The sequence below is a fragment of the Bos mutus genome, chromosome X, assembly GCF_027580195.1.
Source record: "Bos mutus isolate GX-2022 chromosome X, NWIPB_WYAK_1.1, whole genome shotgun sequence".
Classification (NCBI taxonomy): domain Eukaryota; kingdom Metazoa; phylum Chordata; class Mammalia; order Artiodactyla; family Bovidae; genus Bos; species Bos mutus.
The window spans coordinates 33560786-33581860 of record NC_091646.1 but is presented as its reverse complement, the minus strand read 5'-3'; the positions used below and the strand labels follow the sequence as shown (position 1 = coordinate 33581860).

Here is a 21075-nt window from a genome sequence, read left to right as displayed (position 1 = left end):
CAGTCACTCAGTCGTGTGTCTGACTCTCTGCAACCCCATGGACAGAAGCCTGGAAAGGGGCGTGGCTATCTGAGAAAGGGCGTGGCTATCTGGAAGGGGCATGACCTGCTCCAGAAAGGGGTGTGGTCTGCTCTGGGCTAGGCAGGGGCTTCCTAGAAAGGGCCCGTGGGCGGCTTTGGGGAAGGGACGTCCGGGCCACTGTGGGTGGAGCATGAGCCTGTCAATCGTCCCCTCTCCAGGTATGACAACCAACAATATCCCCCAGGTGTCGTTAAATATGTTTCTGTGTTGGGGCCACGTTGAGCTGGCAGCCAAGTTTGGGGCAGGGCGACAGCTCGCTCTCCACATGTGTGGTCTGAGCTCATCCCCAGGACAGTGGGGGCTGGTGGGGGCACCGTGGGCTTGAGGCAGGAAGCCCTGTCTCAGATCAGTCGTTCCTTGCAGGGCTGGAGTCTTACGGGGACTGTGGTGCATAGAAGGTGACTCTGGAGCCAGGCTCAGGGGCCATTGTGGTTCTAGCGAAAGAATGTTCCATCAGTAGGCCTATTTAGCTCGTTGGGGGTTCTGAACAGAGAGGGGGCCCCCTCTAATCCAGTTCTGTGGTGGCTAGCACCTTTACAGGCCATGGATCCGTTTTGTCAGTACCAGTGGTGGGCTGCTGCTTGGGGGTGTCCTGGGTGGGTGGCTCTCCTTTCCTCAGCCCTTGCTGACTGCCCGGGAAGAGGAGGACAAAGTGGTTCTTGAAGCTGTCTCGTGCACCAGGCACTTTGGCTGCTTTTCCATGTTACCCGTCCTGTCTCTGAGATGGGGATGCTTGTCCCCATTGAACGTGTACACGAGGATGGCGAGGCTCAGAGAACTCGCTTGCTCCCAGACTTCTGGCCCTGCCCCCCCAGACCCCCCTCAGTCTGGGGCCAGCAGAGCTCGGGGAAGTTTGCCCCCAGTCTGATCCCGAAGGCAGTGACCCAGGGGCCTGCTCTGACCCACGCAAAAGGCAGATGAGTTCCAGAGTCACTTACAAAGAACAAAGAAACTGACATTTGACATGTTTTTTGTTTTTTGCCACACTGTGTGGCTTGTGGGACCTCAGTTCCCTGACCAGGAATTGAACCCGGGCCAGGGCAGTGAAAGCCCTGGGTCCCAACCACAAGGCCACTAGGGACTCCCTGACACGTATTTTTAAGTGAAGCTCTCGTGGACACTGGGCTTGTCATTTGTGCAGCTGACCTTGAAAGTGATTGGCGAAATGAGGGAGCATTGGGAAGCCGTCCCAGTTGGGGAGTCCTCGGGGCGGTGGGGGGCCGTGGGCCCTGGGCTTATCTGGCCCCAGCCATCTCTGCAGACGCCATCCGCCAGAGCAACCAGATGCTGCGCGAGCGCTGTGAGGAGCTGCAGCGTTTCCAGGGCAACCAGAGGGAGGAGAAGGCCTTCCTCATGCAGAAGTTCCAGGAGGCCCGGGACTTGGTGGTGAGGCTGAGCCTGGAGAAGCGTGAACTGCGCCAGCAGAGGGAGCAGGCCCTGAAGGAGGTGGAGCGCCTGAAGACGTGCCAGCAGGTAAAGACATGGCTGCCTGCCTGGGAACGCCGGGGTGGGGGGCTCCTGGAGTTGGGGAAAGCTGTTGTCCTCCCAGTTATGGCATTAGGGTGAGCCGTTGGCTGGGATACGGGTTAAAATCAGTAAAGATAAAGGGATGGAGGGCAAGTCCAGGAGAGACGGAGCCATGCATGACAGTGTGCCCTCTGGGGGCTTGTGGGGGAGTCATTCCTGGAGGCCTGGGGCGCCTGTACGGCTCCCCTTAGGTACTTGATTTCTGGGCCCCGGAGATCAAGCTGGTACATGTGGCCCAGGGTCCAGCCAGAAATCATGCTGCTGGCAGCGTAGACAGCCTGGCGGGGCCCTTGGGGAGTGTCTCAGGTTCCCGGGGCTGCTGTAACAGAGTACCACAAACAGGGTAGTTGGAAGCCACAGAAACGTGTGGTCTGCCAGTCATGGAGGCCGGAAGTCCATGATCTAGGCGTGGACAGGGTCGGTTCTTTCTGAGGGCAGGATCTGGTCCAAGCCTGTCTCCTAGCCTCAGGGAGGACTCAGTGTTCCGTGGTTTGCAAACATACTGTCACGTGGCCTTCTCCCTGGGTGTCTGGGCATCTTTCCTCATCTTATGAAGACACAAGTGTCAAAGAGCAGTTAAACTGGCCTTTAGGTAAAGGGGTGGGAACCGGTTTTGTTTGGTAACCACTGTCAGCAGGCGAAAGTGCCAGGCACCCTTCTGATTGGCACAGGGGTGCCAGTGATTTGAAGGGAGAGTGAGGTGGGTTCAGCGAGCAGGGTCTCCAGTGAAAACCCACAGCGGGTTGGTCAGGGTCAACGTGGTGAGGTCAGCAACATCTGTCCCCGGGGTCAGTTCTTGGATGTTACGATTCCATCCTACTCAGAGATGGGTAGACTCAGGCCCTGTCCTTCCTGAGGATCCCATTTCAAAGGAATGACTCTCAGGTCCCCTAGAAAGCCTCTCCTGGGTTGTTGGAGGTACACGGACATCTCAAAGGGATAGAGAAGGCAATGGCACCCCACTCCAGTACTCTTGCCTGGAAAATCCCATGGACGGAGGAGCCTGGTAGGCTGCAGTCCATGGGGTCACTAAGAGTCAGACACGACTGAGCAACTTCACTTTCACTTTTCACTTTCATGCATTGGAGGAGGAAATGGCAACCCACTCCAGTGTTCTTGCCTAGAGAATCCCAGGGATGGTGGGGCCTGGTGGGCTGCCGTCTATGGGGTCGCACAGAGTCGGACATGACTAAAGCGACTTAGCAGTAGCAGCAGGGGTTCACATGTCGGGAGCCTTCTTAGGAAAGACTTGGAGAAAGGGGATGCTCAGTCAAATGTTGGCTGGAACAAACTGTACATTCTTTTGCCAGCCTTGTTTTCTCAGATGGGAACTGAAAAGGGAGCTGAGTCGGCCCAGGGTTGTGACCTTTGGCTGCAAGAAGTCACAGTAGAGCTTGCTCAATTGTCCAAGTCTTTTGTAGTTCTCAGGAGTCACTGGATCAGAGGCCCGCTCTCCTCCAGTATGACCTCATCTTCACACCACCACATCTGCAGTGACCGTGTCTCTAGGTCAGATGCCATTGACACGTACTGCGGGTTAGTTCAGTTTAGTTCAGTCACTCAGTTGTTTCCGACTCTATGCAACCGGGGGAGCCTGGTGGGCTGCCGTCTGTGGGGTCGCACAGAATCGGATACGACTGAAGTGACTTAGCAGCAGCATGCAACCCCATGGACTGCAGCATGCCAGGCCTCCCTGTCCATTACCAACTCCCGAAGTTTACTCAAAACTCATGTCCATTGAGTCAGTGATGCCATCCAACCATCTCATCCTCTGTCATCCCGTCTCTTTCTGTCTTCAATCTTTCCCAGCATCAGGGTCTTTTCCAGTGAGTCAGCTCTTCGTATCAGGTGGCCAAAGGATTGGAGTTTCAGCTTCAACATCAGTCCTTGCAGTGAACATTCAGGACTGATTTCCTTTAAGCTGGACTGGTTGGATCTCCTTCCAGTCCAAGGGACTCTCAAGAGTCTTCTTCAACATCTAGTTCAAAAGCATCAATTCTTCGGTGCTCAGGTTAGGCCTAACTGTGGGTTAGGCCGTGGCCATACCATTTTGGGGCCACCAGTAAAGCCACTACCACCCTGAACCAGTGCAGAAGGGAGAAGGAGAAGGCTGCGGTTCTCAGAATGCCTGCAGAGCATCCGCCTGCCCTGTACTCACGGGATGGGATGCTGGCTTCACAGTAGCGATCAGAGCCACTGCCAAAGCCCTATTGCTAGCTGACAAGTCTGACAGTAGTGGGTATTGGAGAGGCCGTGGCTTCATGTTGCTGCTGGAAGCATCAATTGGTGACACTGCTTTGAAAAACCATCTGGCATTTTTTCTTCAAGTTGAAAGTTCAGGTCACTCTCACCTTGTCAGTTGTACCCCAGATATATACATAAGAGAAACTCTTGCACATGGACAGCAGGTGATAGGGGTAAGATGTTAACCATGGAGAAACCATACTAAAACACAAATACCATAAAATTCGCCCTTTGAAAGTGTAGAATTCAATTGTTTTTAGTATAGTCTTAGAGTTGGCCAACCATCTCTTTCCTTTATGTAGTTCCAAAACCGCAAGAAGAAACCCCAGGAAGAAATTGTGTCCCCATGAGCTGTCACTCCGCAGTCCCATCCCCCCAAGCCCCAGGTACCTGCACATCTCCTGTGAGTGGAATCCTGCAATGTGTGGCTCTTGTGTCTGGCTATTTTCTCTCAGCATCATATTTTTGAGGTTCATCCATGCTGTAGTTTGTCCAGATACTTCATTTCACTTTATGGCTGGATGATATTCCAGTATAGAGAGAGACTACATTTTTTTTTTTTATCCAGTCTTCATTTGATGGACATCTGGGTCATTTCTACTCTGGCTGTTAGGAGTAATGCTGCTATGAACATTTCTGTGCCAACATGAGTCTTCATTTCTTTCAGGTAGATACCTAGGAGTTCACCCATTTTTTAGAACCAAATTCCAGACACTGTGATTTTTTCCATAGAAAGTTCCATGTGGATCTCTAAGAAATGACTTGGAAAGAAACATAACCACAGCAGCACTGTCACACATAAAATAGTACCATTACCTGCTAAGTGTCATCAAATAGATTCTAAGATACATCTTGACAGGATTTCCTGATGGATCTGATGTGAGTTGTGAGAGGCAGATGGGACTCAAGAAGGACTTGAAGGTTTTGTCCTACCAACTACAGCATGGGTTAGTCATCTACTGGTAACAAGGAAGGCCGTGAGTGGAACTGGCTTCTGGGTATGATCAGGAGTATAGTTTTACTGAGGTTAGTTTTGAGGGGATGACTAGATATCCAAGTGGAGATATTCATCTAACAGGACAGGTGGTATGGGCTATTCGCACTCTTAGATGGGGAAGGTCTCACTGAGTTGCCACCGAGTAAGCCTGGAATACAGTGAGGACATGAGCCATATGGATTTCTGGGGAAAGACTGTTTTAGAGGAGAGGAAAGTATGTGCAAAGGTCCTGAGGCAGAAGCATACCTGTAATGTTCAGGGAAGACTAAAGAGGCAAGCATAGCTGGGGCAGAATGGAGAGGGGCTGAGGAGGTAGTCATGGTGGGGACTAGTCATGTGGGATTAGTAAGCCAGTGGAAGGATTCAGGCTTTGATCCTGAGTGTGACAGGAACTGGGGGAGGGGGCTGTGCTATGTGGATTCCTCTGAAGTGTGGGGGATATTATGGATTGTTATGTTACCCCCCAAAAATGTCCATATCCTGACTCCTAGTACCTCAGTAACCTAGTACCTTAGTTAAACATGAGGTCTTTGCAGATATAACCAAGTTAAGGTGAGGTCACAGTGGCTGAGGATGGGTTTAAATCCAATGACTGGTGTCCTTAGAAGAGAAACAGACATACAGGGAAGATGGTCACGTGATGATGGAGGCAGAGATGGAGTGATGCAGCTACAGCTGGTGAATACCAAGGACCTCTGGCCACCCCCAGAAGCCAAGGCAGTGGCCTGGAGCTGATCCTCCCCCAAAGCCCTCAGAATGATCCAGCACTGCTGACACCTTGCTCTTGGACTCCTGGCCTCTAGAAAGCGATCTGTTTCTGTTATCCTAACCACCTGCCAAATTTGTGGTCCTTTTGGGCAGCCCTGGGGAACTCCTACAGCCACAGGGGTGGAACTAGGAGCCTGGGCAAGCTTATTGTAGCTGCTCAGCAAGGGGCTCTCAGCGGGCTGGGCCCAGTGGTGGGTTGCAGTGTGGGCATTAATCCATAGGGTGTGACCATAGGCTTCGAGGTGGAGAAGTTAGGCAGTCAGATAGCTAAGTTGGGTTGCAAGAGACAAGTCTGTCCTGGAGGTAGGACTCTGGAAAGTCTTAGCCTGTGGAGGGTACTGAAGGCCTTGAGACAGAGCAGGTCATCTTCACATGTGTATACATGGAGAGGGTCACGGGCCTGAGACTGCCCTTGAGAAGGAATGGTGGGCGGGGCTGGGTGCACATGTGTGAGTGCATGAGTGCGTGTGTGCAGGCCCCAAGGCCTGGCTGGGAGGTCTGCGTGGTGGTTGGTACTGAGGGGCAGGGAAAGCCGAGGACTGGGGCTTGACCCTGGGCTTGAGCAGGCCACGGTCTCGGGACTGGAGTCTGGACAGCTTGATGAAGGGAGCTGGGCAAAGGGGAGTTGGGCCAACTCTTGCATCTTGTTGCTTGTGCAAGTCTTCTGGAAACGGTGTCAGTCCACATCACCTTCCAATGGCCTGGAGCCCGTGGAGCGGAGTGTGTATCTTTGTCACTCTGTTTGAGTCTTGCCTTCCTTGGCACTGAGTCTCAGAGGTGGAGAAGCTCCCATGTCCCTGCCTCTCCTTTTGCCCCATCTGCAGGGATGAGGAAGGCCTGGGATGGGGAGCTCACGGGACGGGATCTCTTTCCACCGCTTCAGTTGCCTGGATGAGGGGGAGACGCTTCCAGAGGTGGAGGTTAGGTGAGGGGGGCCGCTGAGGGCAGCCCTCAGGAGGCCTGTCACCGTGTTTCCAGGCTTCCCCGGGGACTTGAGGGTGCAAGGGGCAGGCAGCTGGCAAGAAACCACTGCTGACAGAAAGTGGCTCTTTTTTTTTCATGCAGCAGATGGCTGAGGACAAGGCCTCAGTGAAAGCCCAGGTAACGTCCTTGCTGGGGGAGCTGCAAGAGAGCCAGAGTCGCTTGGAGGCTGCCACTAAGGAGCGCCAGGCTTTGGAGAGCAGGTGAAGTGGCAGGGAGGGCAAGCCCAGCCCGAGGCCACTGCCAGGGCTCCTGAGGAGAACAGGACCCTTTGGGAGCCTCCAGAGATGTCCTCTGTGACAGGACACACAGGACTGGGGGTACTGGGCATCCAGGACCTGGGTCCCAGTGCACCTGTGGGCTCTCTGACCTTCTGCCGGAGTTTGGCTTCTTTACTGAGTGGGTGTTTCTGGGGTGGCATGGAAGGGCAAGCCCATGGGCTGCAGGGAAGCCCTCGCAGCTGAGATTGATGACAAGGAATGGGCACACACCAGGACCCCCAAGGGCAGAAGACATGGGTCAGGGGTGAAGACCGCCACGCCTATGGTTCCCTCTCTCCCTCCCTTGAGGGGCCCCCAGCATGCTTCCTTCACAGGCAGCAACAGAGGCCCCCCCTGGAGACCTAGGGAGCCCACTCGAGACTCAGTGCCATGAGTATTATTGAGGGCTGATGGCTTCCAGGCACATGCCAAACTTCCCGACTCCCAGAGGAAAGCCGGTGTGCCCTGTAAACCACCCTGTGGTGCCAACAGCTGAGGCACAGAGACCACACTTATCGTAGAGAAACTGTCTCATCAATGTCAAGGACTTGCAGCAGCCTACTGCCCGGGCACCATCCCTGGGCCAGCCTTGCATGCCAGCCCTTCTGAAGTCAGCATCCTTAGGTCCTCTGGCTACTCTCTTCTGCAGAGGGAGGTTCCTACAAGTGAGGTTTTTGGGTCAAAGGGCACGGATGTTTCCGGGGTTCTCATGCTGCTCTACTGCAGATGCCCCAGACTGATGGGTTCGGGCTACAGGGTGGCCCTAGCCTTTGCAGCACTGGAGGTGGTCAGGGTGCCCCGGGCGGTGTCCCGGATGCCTTCCTGAAGGAGGCTGGGGGAACAGGCAGGAGGTAAGTGTGTGTGAGCGTGCTGCCCTCTAGGAAATGGACGGCGAGGGGGGAGGCCACTCAAGGCTAAGCCTACAGGCTCTGGGATTGTTGCATCCTGCCGTCTCCCCAGACATGCCTCTGTCACTCCGTATTGCGAAAAGGCACATGTAATTTTTAGGATACTCTGGTATCTTCTCTGCCTATGTTTTTTTCTGTGCACCTAAAAGAAGCTGCTGGAGTTGGGACACTGTCAGTGCAGTTCTGTAACTGCCTTTGGTCCTCTAACGACCCTGGAGGGCCGTTATTCCAGCAGTTATAGGCTCTTGGGCACCCTGCTTTCCTATCACCCCACCTCCACTCCTACCCCCTTGGCTGAGCACGTACATGCTGAGCTAGACAGCTCAGGGCAGGAGGCGTCTCCCATCAGGCCCCTGGCAGGTGGCAGTCCCATCCGATGATGGCAGTGACAGGGCTGGGTTTTGTCAGCTTACAGATAGGATCTGCATCTGATAGACTGGCCCAGGCGTGGAGAGATGCTGGGACCAGAGCTGATCTCCAGCAGCCCCCCCGCCATCACCCTGCAGTGGGGCTGAGGAAGCCTCGATCCAGCCGGTGGCCTGGCCGAAGCCTGGACCCAGAGTGCAGGGCGCTGTTTAGACATAGGAGACCCGGGGTGGTGGGGGGTGCTGGGCCATCAGTGCTGTATACCCACAGGCAGGCAAGTAGGAGGCTCTTTGGGTAGGTGTGGAGCCTGCGTGGCCTCTGGAGCAGTGCCCCTTTCCGGCCCCCCCCCATTTCTCACTTCTCCCTCCCCACCTTCTAGAAATTCTATCAAGGCTGGCTGTCTCTGCTTCCTTTCCTTGCAGTCCCTCCTGACCCATCCACTAGATGGCCCTGGCCAGCGCACCCAGCACCCGCCTGTGATAACCTCATGGGCAGTTCCTGGGGCTCCTCTCCCCTGGGACCACCTCCTTTACCCCCAGAACAGCCTTCCTGGATGGCTGTCCCCAGCCCAAACCCGCCCCGAGCCAGACGCCCTGCAGTCGTCCCTGTCTCCCCAGCCAGCGCCCACCCCAGGGTCACCTGGAGGCCTACCCCTTCGTCGCCCTGTGCCAGGACTGGTCCCCCGCCATGGCGTCCGTCTTGCACCATGTGGCAGGGGTGCTGGGCTGGCCGATGCCCCCTCCCCCCGGGCCTGTCTGTGACCTCCACTTCCTCACAGGGCCCGGGTGGCCAGCGAAAAGGCCCGGCAGCTGGAGAGCGAGCGGGAGGCGCTGGAACAGCGGCACAGCGTGCAGGTGGACCAGCTTGTTCTGCAGAACGAGAGCATGGAAGCTGCCCTGCGCATGGAACGGCAGGCCGCCTCAGAGGAGAAGTGAGTGGGATGCGGTGGAGGGGAGCCCAACACTACCCCTGACTGTCGTTACACCCCAGCGAGGCGTCCTGGAGAGGGTGACATCCTTCACTCTCCCGTCCACATTCCAATTCCGCCCTCTGGCCCATACGTTCACAGCGTCCTGTCGAGGATCCTGCTTTGTCTTTGATGGGGTGTCTTTTGAGTCTTCTTTCATCTCAAACCGTCCTCCTGCTTTTCTGGATTCTTCATGAAGTTGACTTTTTTGAAGGGGACAGGACAGCTGTCTTTTAGTTTTATTTTTTGCACATAAAAATACATATTCTTGTGAAAAAGAACTATGTCTTCCAGAATAAATACTTCGAGACTGACCTTGTATTACATTTTTATAAATCTCATTCATTATTGTCTCTGGTTCACTAAAAATTGCTGGACTCTCCTGTCCGCTGCTGCTGTGGTCAGTCTGTTGTGACAGGTTTTTTATTTTTCTTTCTTTTTTGATGTGATATGTTTTGATTGAAGTTATTTAGTTTTTGTTGTGATATGTTTTGATTGAAGTACATGAAGAAAAGCTAATCTCACAGAAATGTGTAGTTGGACCAAAGCTCTGCTTTGTGATACACATTGCTTTCTATACTGTTTTGAAAACGCGTGATTTGAGGAAAAGGATATGAACTAGGTAGCAAAGCTTGCCTCGGAGCTGGTGGCCTGCACGGCCCAGAGGCACCTCGGAAGCCACATTCTGGCCTTTGGCCTTGAGGGGAAGGAAGGGGGTGGAGTTGAACGCTGTGGCTGGATCAGGACAAGGTGGTTTCTTTTCCTCAGGCGGAAGCTGGCCCAGCTGCAGGTGGCCTATCACCAGCTCTTCCAAGAGTATGACAATCACATGAAGAGCAGCATGGTGAGCAGTGAGCGGAACCGAGTGAGTATGGGAGAGGCGTCCTCCGGGTGTTGGGGACTGACCTGCCCCTGGCTCCTCTCCCTGCAGTCCGGGAGCTGATCCCCCCCGATAGATCCGGGATATTGGAAGTCAAGGCCCTACCTTAATAGACTCACAGAGCTGGCTTTGGAGAGGGACACTCAATTCACCCTAGAGCTTGGTCAGGGCCCTGGAGTGATGGGTCAGGCCAGATGGTGGGGGGAGGTGGAGATGCTTGGGCTGTGTTGTTTGCTGCCCATGGTGGACGGAGTGGGGGGCCTCCAGATGCTCTGCCCCAAGTAGGGTCACACTTGTCTCCATGGTTGCTCCCGCCTGCCAGGCGTCCCCTGGGAATGTTTCCACATCAGTCTTGAAGGTGGCTGGGAGCCCTGTGCTTATTGGTCGTCATCAGACCTATCCTGAGTGTAGTTTCTAGTGATCACATTTCAAGGATATAGTTAAACAGAAACATACTTGGAAGAGACTTATAAGGGTAAAACCTGAAACTGGGTCACATGATGAAGAGCTAGTTACAAAACTGTGGCCCTTTGACCTCAAGAGGGAAGGCTGGGTGTTGTGTGTGTGCATCTGTGTGTGTGAGTGTGTCTCTGTGGGTGTGGTGGGGGTGGGGGCAGGAAAGGGGGTTGTGGGGCATCTGTGAGGTGGTGTCACGGGGGAACCTATGAGACTCGGCTTAGTGGGCACATAGTGGAGCACTAGGGCATGAGACTAGTCTGTGTGGAGTGGTTGGCCCCTGTCCCTTGGAGGGTTGGATGAGGACTGTACAGCTCAGGATGGAATGTCAGCCTGGGCGAGGTTGTGCCAGGTGACCCCAGCGGTCCTCTCTGGCCTCCTCTGCCTTTCCCGTGCCTTGCACAATGCCCCGTCTTTGGTTCCTTTTGGTCCTCCTCCCCAGGAGCAGCGGCCGGCCCGGGGATGGCCCGGCCTCCATGGCTGGGCCAGATGGGGCTCCATCAGCTCCCTGTCCCCCACATCTAGGGACTGCAGCTGGAGGATCTCAAGCAGCAGCTCCAGCAGGCTGAGGAGGCCCTGGTGGCCAAACAGGAAGTGATCGACAAGCTGAAGGAGGAGGCGGAACAGCACAAGATTGTGATGGAGACTGTCCCAGTGCTAAAAGCCCAGGTGAGGGCTCACCCCTGTGGCCGGCCTGCGGGGGTGCAGGCTGGGATGCAAGGGCTGGGACCTGCCATGTGTCTGGTGTCATTTGGCAGTGGCCTCTCAGAAAGCCTCCGAGCCCCTTGAGACGTTCCTCGAACTTGCAACGCCCTGGCAGGGACCGTCTTCATGCTGAGGGGCTCAGGGGCTCTGCCGTCCCCCCCACACCGTTCCCTGGGCCTGGCATGGAGCGGCTGGTGGACAGCACGCGCTGCTCCTCTCTTGGTTTTGCCAGGCGGATATCTACAAGGCAGACTTCCAGGCCGAGAGGCAGGCCCGGGAGAAGCTGGCTGAGAAGAAGGAATTCCTGCAAGAACAGCTGGAGCAGCTGCAGAGGGAATACAGCAGGCTCAAGACCAGCTGTCAGGAGTCAGCCAGGTGGGTGTCGGAGCACAGGCCCCACAGGCAGTGGCACTGGGTCCTGGGCCTGTCGGGTCAAGGGGGGGCTGGCCTCCCCCTCCCCACCTTGCACCCCATCCTTCCCCCAGCCTCGCGCATGCTGGAGACGTGACCCAGATGTGTTGATTGGACGCTTTCTTTTCTTTTCTCAAAAGGATTGAAGACATGAGGAAGCGGCACGTTGAGGTCTCCCAGCCCCCCTTAGCCCCTGGCCCAGGTGAGCGAGCAGTGGGAGGAGGCACGATGGATCCCAATACTATGGGGAAGAGGGAACTGGACGTGGCCCCCTCCTCCCCATCAGTACACCCCCACCCCTGGGGTGGGCCGTAAAGGGAGATGCTAGCCTTGGTGACTCAGGTGGTTATAGCCCAGGTGTTGGTCCTTGCCTTGCCCCACAGTTGTGCAGGGGGACACACACATGAAGCCCACCCCGACTGGTGCCTGATCTCTTTCCCCAGCTCATCACTCCTTTCACCTGAACCCGTCCAGCCAGAGGAGAAGCCCCCCTGACGAGCCGCCCAAGTTCTGCTGCCCCAAGTGTCAGTATCAGGCTCCTGACATAGACACCCTGCAGATACACGTCATGGAGTGCATCGAGTAGGGCTGCAGGCCGCCAGGCAGCCCAGGACAGTGCTCTCTGCTGCTTTCCTCTCCTGTCTGCCTGGGCCTGAACTAGGGGCAGCTGACACAGAGTGGGTGCCCTCTCTGAACCCCGAGACCTAGCCGCAGGCCCCCATGCTTCCACACCCTCGTCCACGGGTTCCCATCTCTTAGGGCAACATGGAGCCCCAGCGAGGCCCACCACTGTGCTCTTTTGTTTTGTTCTGTATGCCTGAGCTGCTTGGCTCTGGGGTTCCCACTTTTTCCACCTGTGCTGGGAAGGTCACGAGCCACAGCTGGGGCTCCCGGACACCAGCTTCCCAGGCTGAGGTGGGCAGAGCCTTCCTCCCAGCCACCTGGCACAGCGCCCAAGGCACAGGTCTTGTAAGCTGGGTGCTGTTCCCTTGGCGGCTGCAGCACATTGGACTGATGCTGTCTGTTACTAATGGACATTGGGGTTGTCACTGTGGTACAAAATCTTTGTGCATCTGTCATACGTACCTTGGGTTGGATCCTTCGAAGTGGCACCATTGAGTATCCACCAGGGCTAGACAGCACTGAGGCCCCTACCCTGGTGTGGCTTCCTGCTCTCCCGACAGCTCTGCCACGGGTGATGGTGTCCAAGAGTGGCAGGGGCGGGGGGGCTTGTGCCCATCCCACAAGGTGAGCTCCTCTCTGTTAAGAGTAAGCTTGACTTATCTCTTCAGAGCTTGAAGGGTCCTTTTCAGTTCTGGTATAAATGGCCTGCTTGGATTTTTTTACCTATTTTTCTACTGGGCAGTTAGTCTTTTATTCCTTGACTTACAAGAGCTCTTTGGTCATTAGGGGGATGGACTCTTCGTGTGTGATGTAACCCATGGTTATCTCTTTCTCCTGACTTGGTACCGGTGTGTTTGCACTGGAGCCTGTTCTCTTGTTCTTTTGTTTATCCTGCACAGCTTCGGATTTAGTGTTGTCACCACCTCTTGGTCTGAGGAGGTGTGCATGCCACAGGTACACTTGCCCCATGCTCTCTGATGCTGCAATGCACCCTGGTCCTCCCCAGGAGCGCTGCCACCAAAGTCTGTGATGCTGTTCCCTATGCCAGCCCCAGATGCCCCAGCCTGGCCAACAGAAGCCACTTCACCATCTCTGGCAGAGTACCAACACCAGAGAACTCTCTTACAGTTTTGCAAGAATCTGGATATTTCCGAGGATGTCAACGCTGTGGGCATCAACCCTGTAATTGTGGTTTCCTTCTCAGTGCCCAGCATCCCTCTGTGCCCCGGGGGCTGCCTGGTTGGAAATGGGATGACACAGATCCCTGTCCCTGGGTTTTGTGCGGGACCCCTGCTATCTGGCAGTGCCAGGGCGGACTAGGATTGGGATATCAGTCTGGCTAGATGAAGGCCCAGCCAGTATCCTGTTCTGAAAACAAGCCTGGGCTGGGGGCTTTCTTGTCATCTGCAGGGGTAGACTGATCTACTTCCTGAAGCCCAGTGTTCAGTTGCAAATGGTCCTTCAGGAACGTGTTAAAGGCACAGATAGGTTCTCTGCTCATGGATGCTCTTTCAAACTGTATCCTGCAACTTTTCTACAAGAGCACTTGCCATTTTGGGGGAGTGTATTAGTTTCCTGTTGTTGCTGGAACAGGTGACTTAGACCTGGAGCAGGTGACTTAGGAGGCCTAAGTCTGAAATCCAGGTGTGGGCAGGCTTTGTTCTTTCTAGAGGCCTCTCTCCCAGCTCTCAGTGGTCTTCCTCAGTGTTCCTTGGCAGGTGGACGTGTCTCTCCAGCATCTGCCTCTGTCTCTACATGGTCTCCTCCACTTTTTCTTCTCTTTCAAGGACACTTACTGGATTTGGAGCTCCCCCCCGCCCTGCCCTGAGTCATCCAGGATGACCTCGTCTCCAGATGCTTGCTTTCATCGCATCTACAAAGACCCTTTTTCCAAGTAAGATCACAGTCACACATTCTGGGGGTCAGGACGTGTGCATCTGTGTTGGTCACCGTTCAGCCCAGCACAGGGTCATCTTCTGGTGCCCACAGATGAGGGCAGATGTGTTTGAAGGCAGGCATCTCTGGGATTGGCAGCTCTGATGGAGGGCTTATTCCCTGGGGTGATGGTGACTGCTGTGCTCTGCAGAGGCAGGTAACAACTGTAGTGAGGAAAAATGGAGTTGGGAGTGGGGTAGGTGCTTGCAGGCTCGGGGACTGTTGAGCCTCAGACCCTTCATCTCCAGCTGGACACCGCTGCTGGGGCTGACGCACATGGCTAGGAAAAAGAAAGGGTGGCTCTGTTGGACCACTTGCATCCTGGGTGGTGGCTCCTGGCTGGGTAGGGATTGGTTTAGTGCTTCTAAGATGATGACACATATACACCAGAGTGCTTCTCTGACCAGCTCCCTCCTCTGAAAGGGGGCTGAAGGAAGGGGAGACCCCAGAGTGGTGCGAGGTGGACATTCTCTGCCCCCCACAACCCAGGAGCATTGCTGCGGTTCGGGCAGAGGCCCCCACCTAGGCAGCACAGTGGCTGTAGTGGGAGCTTCACACACGTTCCACCTCTGCCCCAAAGCAGCTGCTTTGGGGCTGGCTGGGGACTGGGCGCCGGCCAGGACCCACTGCTGTCTGGAACCTTCTCTTCCTGCAGGCTGGGCACCCACCTCCCATGGGGCCCACAGGATGTGAGAGACTGAAGGTTTTCAACCACCCTTCTGAAACAAGGGGGTGGATTCCTCCTGTGAGGGAAGCAGGTGGCCCCTGGACCCTCACGACCGTGGGTTTGGGTGGTGGAGATGGACAGATAGGACCTCCATGTTGGCATTGCCCATTGCTTCCACACACCCTGCTCCATTACCTGGTTAAGAGAATGCACGTTAAGAGCAATCAAATAAGCACAATACAAAAGCATTTCTTCCTCATGAATGACTAGAACAACATAGACTCAAACTAGACAAAAAGTGATGTCAAAATGGCAACAAACGCTGACTTCCAGTGCCCTGTTGACAATGCGTGGGGACCCACTGCCATGGGGCTGGTCGGGTGGGATGGACAAGCACATAGGGAGTGTCCCAGCCTCCTTAAATCTGCGACTTCGGCACTGTCAGGGTGCTGGCTGCAGCAGCCATCTGTAGCCACCAAAGGCCGTGGAGTAGGAGGCAGCACTTCTGGAGCCGTGGCTACCTCATCACCTGGAACCCACTCTGGAGCACGTGGGTGTGAAAAAGCCAACAGACATAGCGATATATGAAGTGTGACCCCAATAAAAGGAGAACTGTTGTGTGTGCCCTGTTACCGTTTGGATGGCTGTGGTGGTAGGATTACCAGTGATTAAGTTTGCCTTATGTGTTTTATGTATTTTCCGGATGCATATCATTTGCATGTATTACTTTGATAGAGAATGTATGTTACTGTGAACTTGGTCCGGGGTGGGAGCAGCCAAGAGATTTGCCTGCGAGTGGCTGGCAGCAGGTGGTACGAGGGCAGACTCCTTGTTTCTGAGCTGTGTGTGTATACTTTGGAGGGGGGTTGCTGCAAACAACAGAAACGTATTGTTTCCCAGTCGTGGAGGCCGGAAGTCCACGATCCAGGACTGGGCAGGGTCAGTTTCTCCTGATGGCCGTGAGAGAGGGTGTGTTCCAGGCCTCTCTCCTGGGATAGGAGAGGCCGTCTGCGCCCTGTGTCTTCACGTTATCTTTCCTCTGTGCGTGTCTGCATCTCCAAGTGTCCCCTTTTATAAGGACACAGTCCCATTGGATTAGGGCCACCCTCGTGACCTCCCTTTAACTCGATCACCCCTGAGAAGACCCAGTGTCCACATGCAGTGGGTGGCATCCTCAGGGCCTGCGGTGAGGGCTGCCCGGTGTCTTCTTGGAGGGGACACATTTCCACCCATAATGTGGGATGCCTAACAGTTTTTTCCTAAAGTGTCTTATTTCTTTTCGGCTCTGCTGGGTCTTTGTTGTTCCGAGGGCTTTCTCTAGTTGCGGTGCACCAGTTTCTCCCTGCAGTGTCTTCTCTTGTTGCAGAGCCTGGGCTCTAGGTGTGCAGGCTCAGTAGTTGCTCCTTGGCATGTGGGGTCTTCCTGGCCCAGGGCTTGAACCCACGTTCCCCGCACTGGCAGGCGGATTCTTACCCACTGGACCACCAGGGAAGTCCCCAGCTCTGTTTTATAGGAGGCTGAAGAGAGCATTTAGGTGACAGCATATAGGAGTCTGCTGTTAGAAAACAGCTGCTCCACCTCCGTGGTGAATTGGAGGCCTTCCATGGTCCGCTGCCTGCTGATGGATCAGAAAGGGGGCAGGGCTGAGTGTGTTCCTTGGCCACAGAAGGACATCATTGGAAGGGCCAGGCCTGACACATCCCTCGGCAGGCTTTGCCGAGGTGCAGAGAGCAGCAGTGGCTCCTTGGAGAGGAGCTGGAGCCCTGCAGTGTGTTCCCTAGGCCTGTCTGCGGTGTGAGGCTTGCATTGGTGATTTTACCTTTCTGAGTCTCAGGCTCCCCATCCATAAAATGGGACCATCCAAGGTTTGACTTTCATTTCAGTCACTGCTGAGAGCAGGCTGTTGTTTGCATGCTGTTCCGCTGGGGTGGGTGGAGAATCAGAGGAAGGGAAATAGGACTGCAGCAGCCGCATTTTGCAGGCCGGTGGTGCGCAGTGTGGCTGCTTCATGGTTTCTGCAACCTCTGCCCTGACATAGCCAAGTGTCTCCTTCCTTCGTGGTGGCAAAGCTGTGGCAAGGGGGGTGCTTGAACAGCCTTGGCCAGGGCTGGAACTGGAGTCAAGATAGAAACCACAAGACTCCAAAACAACTCCAGACATTTCAACTTAGGGTCAAACTGCACACTACACTGTGTGTGGGGGGGTGGTGGTCCCCCAAATCCAGGTGGGTACAATTTGGAGCACATTGTCATTGCATCCATGAGGTGGGCCAGGTGGCCCTGCTGTAGCTGATGGGACTCAGTTGCAGTCTATCTGCATTTGTTTCGCTTGTGGCGAACCATCACAAGCCTTCGCTGCATTTCTTCATTTCTTTGTAAAGACTTCTTTAGCCCCATCGAGGTTACCGTTGTGTGGATACTCAGAAATGGCATGAGAAAATGTGCTGACCACACACTGACCTGTGATGGGACCTTCCCTGCTGACTCTGAGAGCAGTTAAGTGCAACCAACTGAACATACAGCAAGAAGCAAAAGTGATTTCGTGAGTCTAGTGGCATTGTGGGGCTGCCACAGGCATCATAAACAGTGCTCTATGGCAGAGGTGCCCATGTTCTCGGTTGCATTAACTGCTCTGCTAAGCACAGGGGTGGCCACCCCTGGCTTTTGTGCTTGTGTTACCCAGTCATTGGTGAGCACTGACTTCCTAACAGTTGCACGTCTCTGAGCACATCCCCAGGGACTGCATTGGGTGCTCAAAACAAAACACACACACACACTGACTGCTAACTAACTAACTGCTTGTTAATCCTTGCAACTTCAAAGATAATGTGACTCACTCTTTAAACCTAAGAACACATAATTCCAAGCTGCAAATTATGTTTTTAAAAGCTGATTGTTAAAAGTTTATTTTCAAAGGTGTTCTCCAAACACTTTTTTTAAAATTTTATTTTATTTTTAAACTTCACAAATTGTATTAGTTTTGCCAAATATCAAAATGAATCCGCTACAGGTATACATGTGTTCCCCCATCCTGAACCCTCCTCCCTCCCCATACCTTCCCTCTGGGCCGTCTCAGTGCACCAGCCCCAAGCATCCAATATCGTGCATAGAACCTGGACTGGCAACTCGTTTCATACATGATACTATACATGTTTCAATGCCATTCTCCCAAATCTTCCCACCCTCTTCCTCTGCAACAGAGTTAGAACAGTCTTACAGACTCCAAACACTTTAATGATGCAGGTGTTTTTGTTTTTGTTTTTTTTTCTTGTAGTAAAATACACATAAGATTTACCATTTTAACCATTTTAAGTGCACAGTTTAGTGGCAAGAAGCATATTCACATGGTTGGGCAACCACCCCACCATCCATTCCCAGAACCTTTTCGTCTTCCCTAATGGAAACCTTATCCCCATTAGATACTAACTCCGTATCTCTACCTGCCCGGTCCTCATCTGTCTCATGTCAGCAGCATTAGGATATGCAGTTGTGGAGCAGCTCAACTGGCCTTTAGGTAAAGGGGTAGGAACTGGTTTTGTTTGGTCAGCAGGCGAGGGTGCCAGGCACCCTTCTGATTGGCACAGGAGTGCTGGTGATTTGAAGGGAGAGTGAGGTGGGGTCAGTGAGCAGGGTCTCCAGTGAAAACCCACAGCGGGTTGGTCAGGGTCAATGTGGTGAGGTCAGCAGTGTCCGTCCCCGGGGTCAGTTCTTGGATGTTACGATTCCATCCTACTCAGAGATGGGTAGACTCAGGCCCTGTCCTTCCTGAGGATCCCATTTCAAAGGAATGACTCTCAGGTCCCCTAGAAAGCCTCACCTGGGTTGTTGGAGGTACATGGACATCTCAAAGGGACAGAGCAGGGGTTCACATGTGGGGAGCCTTCTTAGGAAAGACTTGGAGAAAGGGGGAAGGGGGGTGCTCAGTCAAATGTTGGCTGGAACAAATTACATTCTCTTGCTAGCCCTGTTTTCTCAGATGGGGACTCAAAAGGGAGCTGGGTTGGCCCAGGGTCCTGACCTTAGGCTGCAAAGAAGTCAGCCACAGTTGGCCATTCCTGAGTGCCAGAGGTTGACTGGCATGTTCTTACCAAGAGTCAATGTCACCCTCTTCCCCTTCCTTGACTGTATCTTTAGGCTTTTGCCCCTTTTGCCCCCCTCCCCCCCAGCCCTCAGCCATAGCAGAGGATGCCCTTTCCCAAATCTTTGCATGGCTCGTTTCTTTTTGTTGTTCAGCTTGCAGTTGAAACATTACCTTCATCTAAAGTCTCCATCCTAAATCCATTGCCCTGTTGGAGTCTCCAATCTTTTCTGGTTTGTTTTCCATCTCTGTCCACTATAGGGTGGAACCCCTGGACCAGCGCGAGGATAGGCAATGAGTTTGCTGAGAAGCCCCGTGTGCACTCATCGCAGGTCAGAAGAGAACAGGGGACTGTCTGCCTTGGTCTCTCGATGCAGGTGCCCCTGCTCTGTCCTTTCTTTAGAGGAGAACCCCCCCATAGGGAGGGGTGTGCGTGTCAGGGGCGGGGTGCAGGCACAGCCGATACTATCGCATCCTGGGTGGAGCAGAGCACAGGGCGTGTGGTAGGTCTGATGCGTCTGGAAGCAGGGAGACCCAGGGATGGAGCTGTTCTGTGAATTCTGCAGGTTCCATTGCGTCTGAGCGTTGTGGGTCTGGGCCGAGGTGGGGATTGATCTCTCAGAATCACGTAGATGTCTGCAGTACCAGAATGAGGATTCAGTCAGCATCCAGGAGTGTGACAGAACAAGCCTGGGCTTCTCTAACCGTGGGCAGTAGTAGTCAAAATTTTCTGTTGAAAATAACTACAAATGACAGATGAAATATTCTTCAAATCTGTTAAAGCAGTTTAGAACCAACAAGAGAGTGAAAGCTGAGAGGAAATGGGAGTCTGAGAAGGAGGCCACTGAGGCTACTGTGCCCCAAGGATGCAGGTTCTGGAACTGAACACAAGGGAGGCCGAAAGTCAACCCAACTCACCCCAGCGCTGGGGCTGCAGGGAGTGTTGATGAGGTGCTCACAGACACAGGATACCAAAGCATGAATTTGGGGTTGTAGGCCTGGCTCTGTGCTGTTTGGGTTTGAGTAGCTGGGGTGCTTTAGGGACTTCAAGGCCTAAATTTTGTTCCAAGTGTTCCTGGGCTGATAGCACCCATGTGACTTTCTCAGGGCTGTTGTAACACATGACCACAAACTGGATGGCTTAACAAAAATTTATTCTCTTTCTGAAATCCAGTTGGGAGCAGGGGCACCTCATGCTTCAGACTCTGAGGGCAATCCTGTTCCACACCTTGCTCCCAGCCTCACATTGGTGGCCTGTGGTCCTTGGTGTTCTTTGACTCTTAGACGTGTCACTTCAGTCTCTGCCTCATTTTTATATGGCCTTCTCCCTGTGTGTCTCTATGTCTCACTTTCTTTTCTTATAAGGGCACCAGTCATTGGATTAGGGCCACCCCAAGCCTGTATGACTACATCTTAACTTGATTACATCTAAAGAGACCCCATTTCCAAATACGGTCACATTTACAGGCAGTGGAGCTTAGGTCTTAAACATCTTTTTGGGGGACACTATGGCTTGTCAGGTTGGGCTGCTATCACAGACTAGCACAGTCTACTATAGACAGGCTGGAAGTCCAAGGTCATGGTACCAGCGGATCTCGTGTCTGGAGATGGCCTACTTGTGCTTCATAAGCAGCCACCTTCTTGTGTCCTCACATGGCAGAACGGGTGAGCGAGCTCTTTGGGGTCTCTTTTATCAGGGCACTAATTCCATTCATGAGGGCTCTACTCTCATGACCCAGATCATCTCCCAAAGGCCCCACCTCCAAAGTCCATAATTTTTCAGGTCAGGATTTCAACACATGAATTTTGAGGGGACACAAACATTCAGTCTGTGGCACAATCCATCCCATAATAGTACCATTAAATGCCTAGCAAAAGGAGGCAACAAAGAATCCTCACAAAAAAAGTTTTTTTTTTTTTTTTTTTTGGACAGTGAACAGTATACAGTTAAACCACCAAGCACTCAATGCCACAAGGCACCCTGAACAGGACAGTTTGCATGAGACATCCCAGGGAACAGAAATACAAGCAGAAATACACAAATGGGACCTATTCAAACAGGAAATTTTCCACAGTGAATGAAACTATTGATAAAAACAAAAAGGCCACCTACTGAATGGGAGAAAATATTTGCAAATGACGTTTTTTTAAAATTTATGTTGGAGTATCATTGATTTGGCCTTTTTTACAGTTCATGAGGTTCTCACAGCAAGTATACTGG

At 53.5% G+C, this 21075-nt stretch overlaps 1 protein-coding gene across 11 annotated transcripts in view; it reads left to right on the top strand.

Moving 5' to 3' along the window:
• Positions 1-21075, top strand: part of IKBKG (inhibitor of nuclear factor kappa B kinase regulatory subunit gamma) — a 57388-nt gene that overhangs the window by 9098 nt on the left and 27215 nt on the right. For 3 of the 11 annotated variants that reach the window (XM_070365537.1, XM_070365538.1, XM_005910109.3), the window contains exons 3-10: positions 1343-1554; positions 6683-6801; positions 8911-9063; positions 9868-9964; positions 10961-11104; positions 11373-11515; positions 11692-11753; positions 11995-14000. In XM_070365537.1, coding sequence (XP_070221638.1) covers positions 1343-1554; positions 6683-6801; positions 8911-9063; positions 9868-9964; positions 10961-11104; positions 11373-11515; positions 11692-11753; positions 11995-12137 — 1073 coding nt within the window. In that variant the 3' untranslated portion in view covers positions 12138-14000. Of the gene's footprint in view, positions 1-1342; positions 1555-6682; positions 6802-8910; positions 9064-9867; positions 9965-10960; positions 11105-11372; positions 11516-11691; positions 11754-11994; positions 20776-21075 lie in introns of those variants that run through there. The other 8 variants (XR_011463167.1, XR_011463168.1, XM_070365544.1 and 5 more) reach the window with 5 other exon arrangements.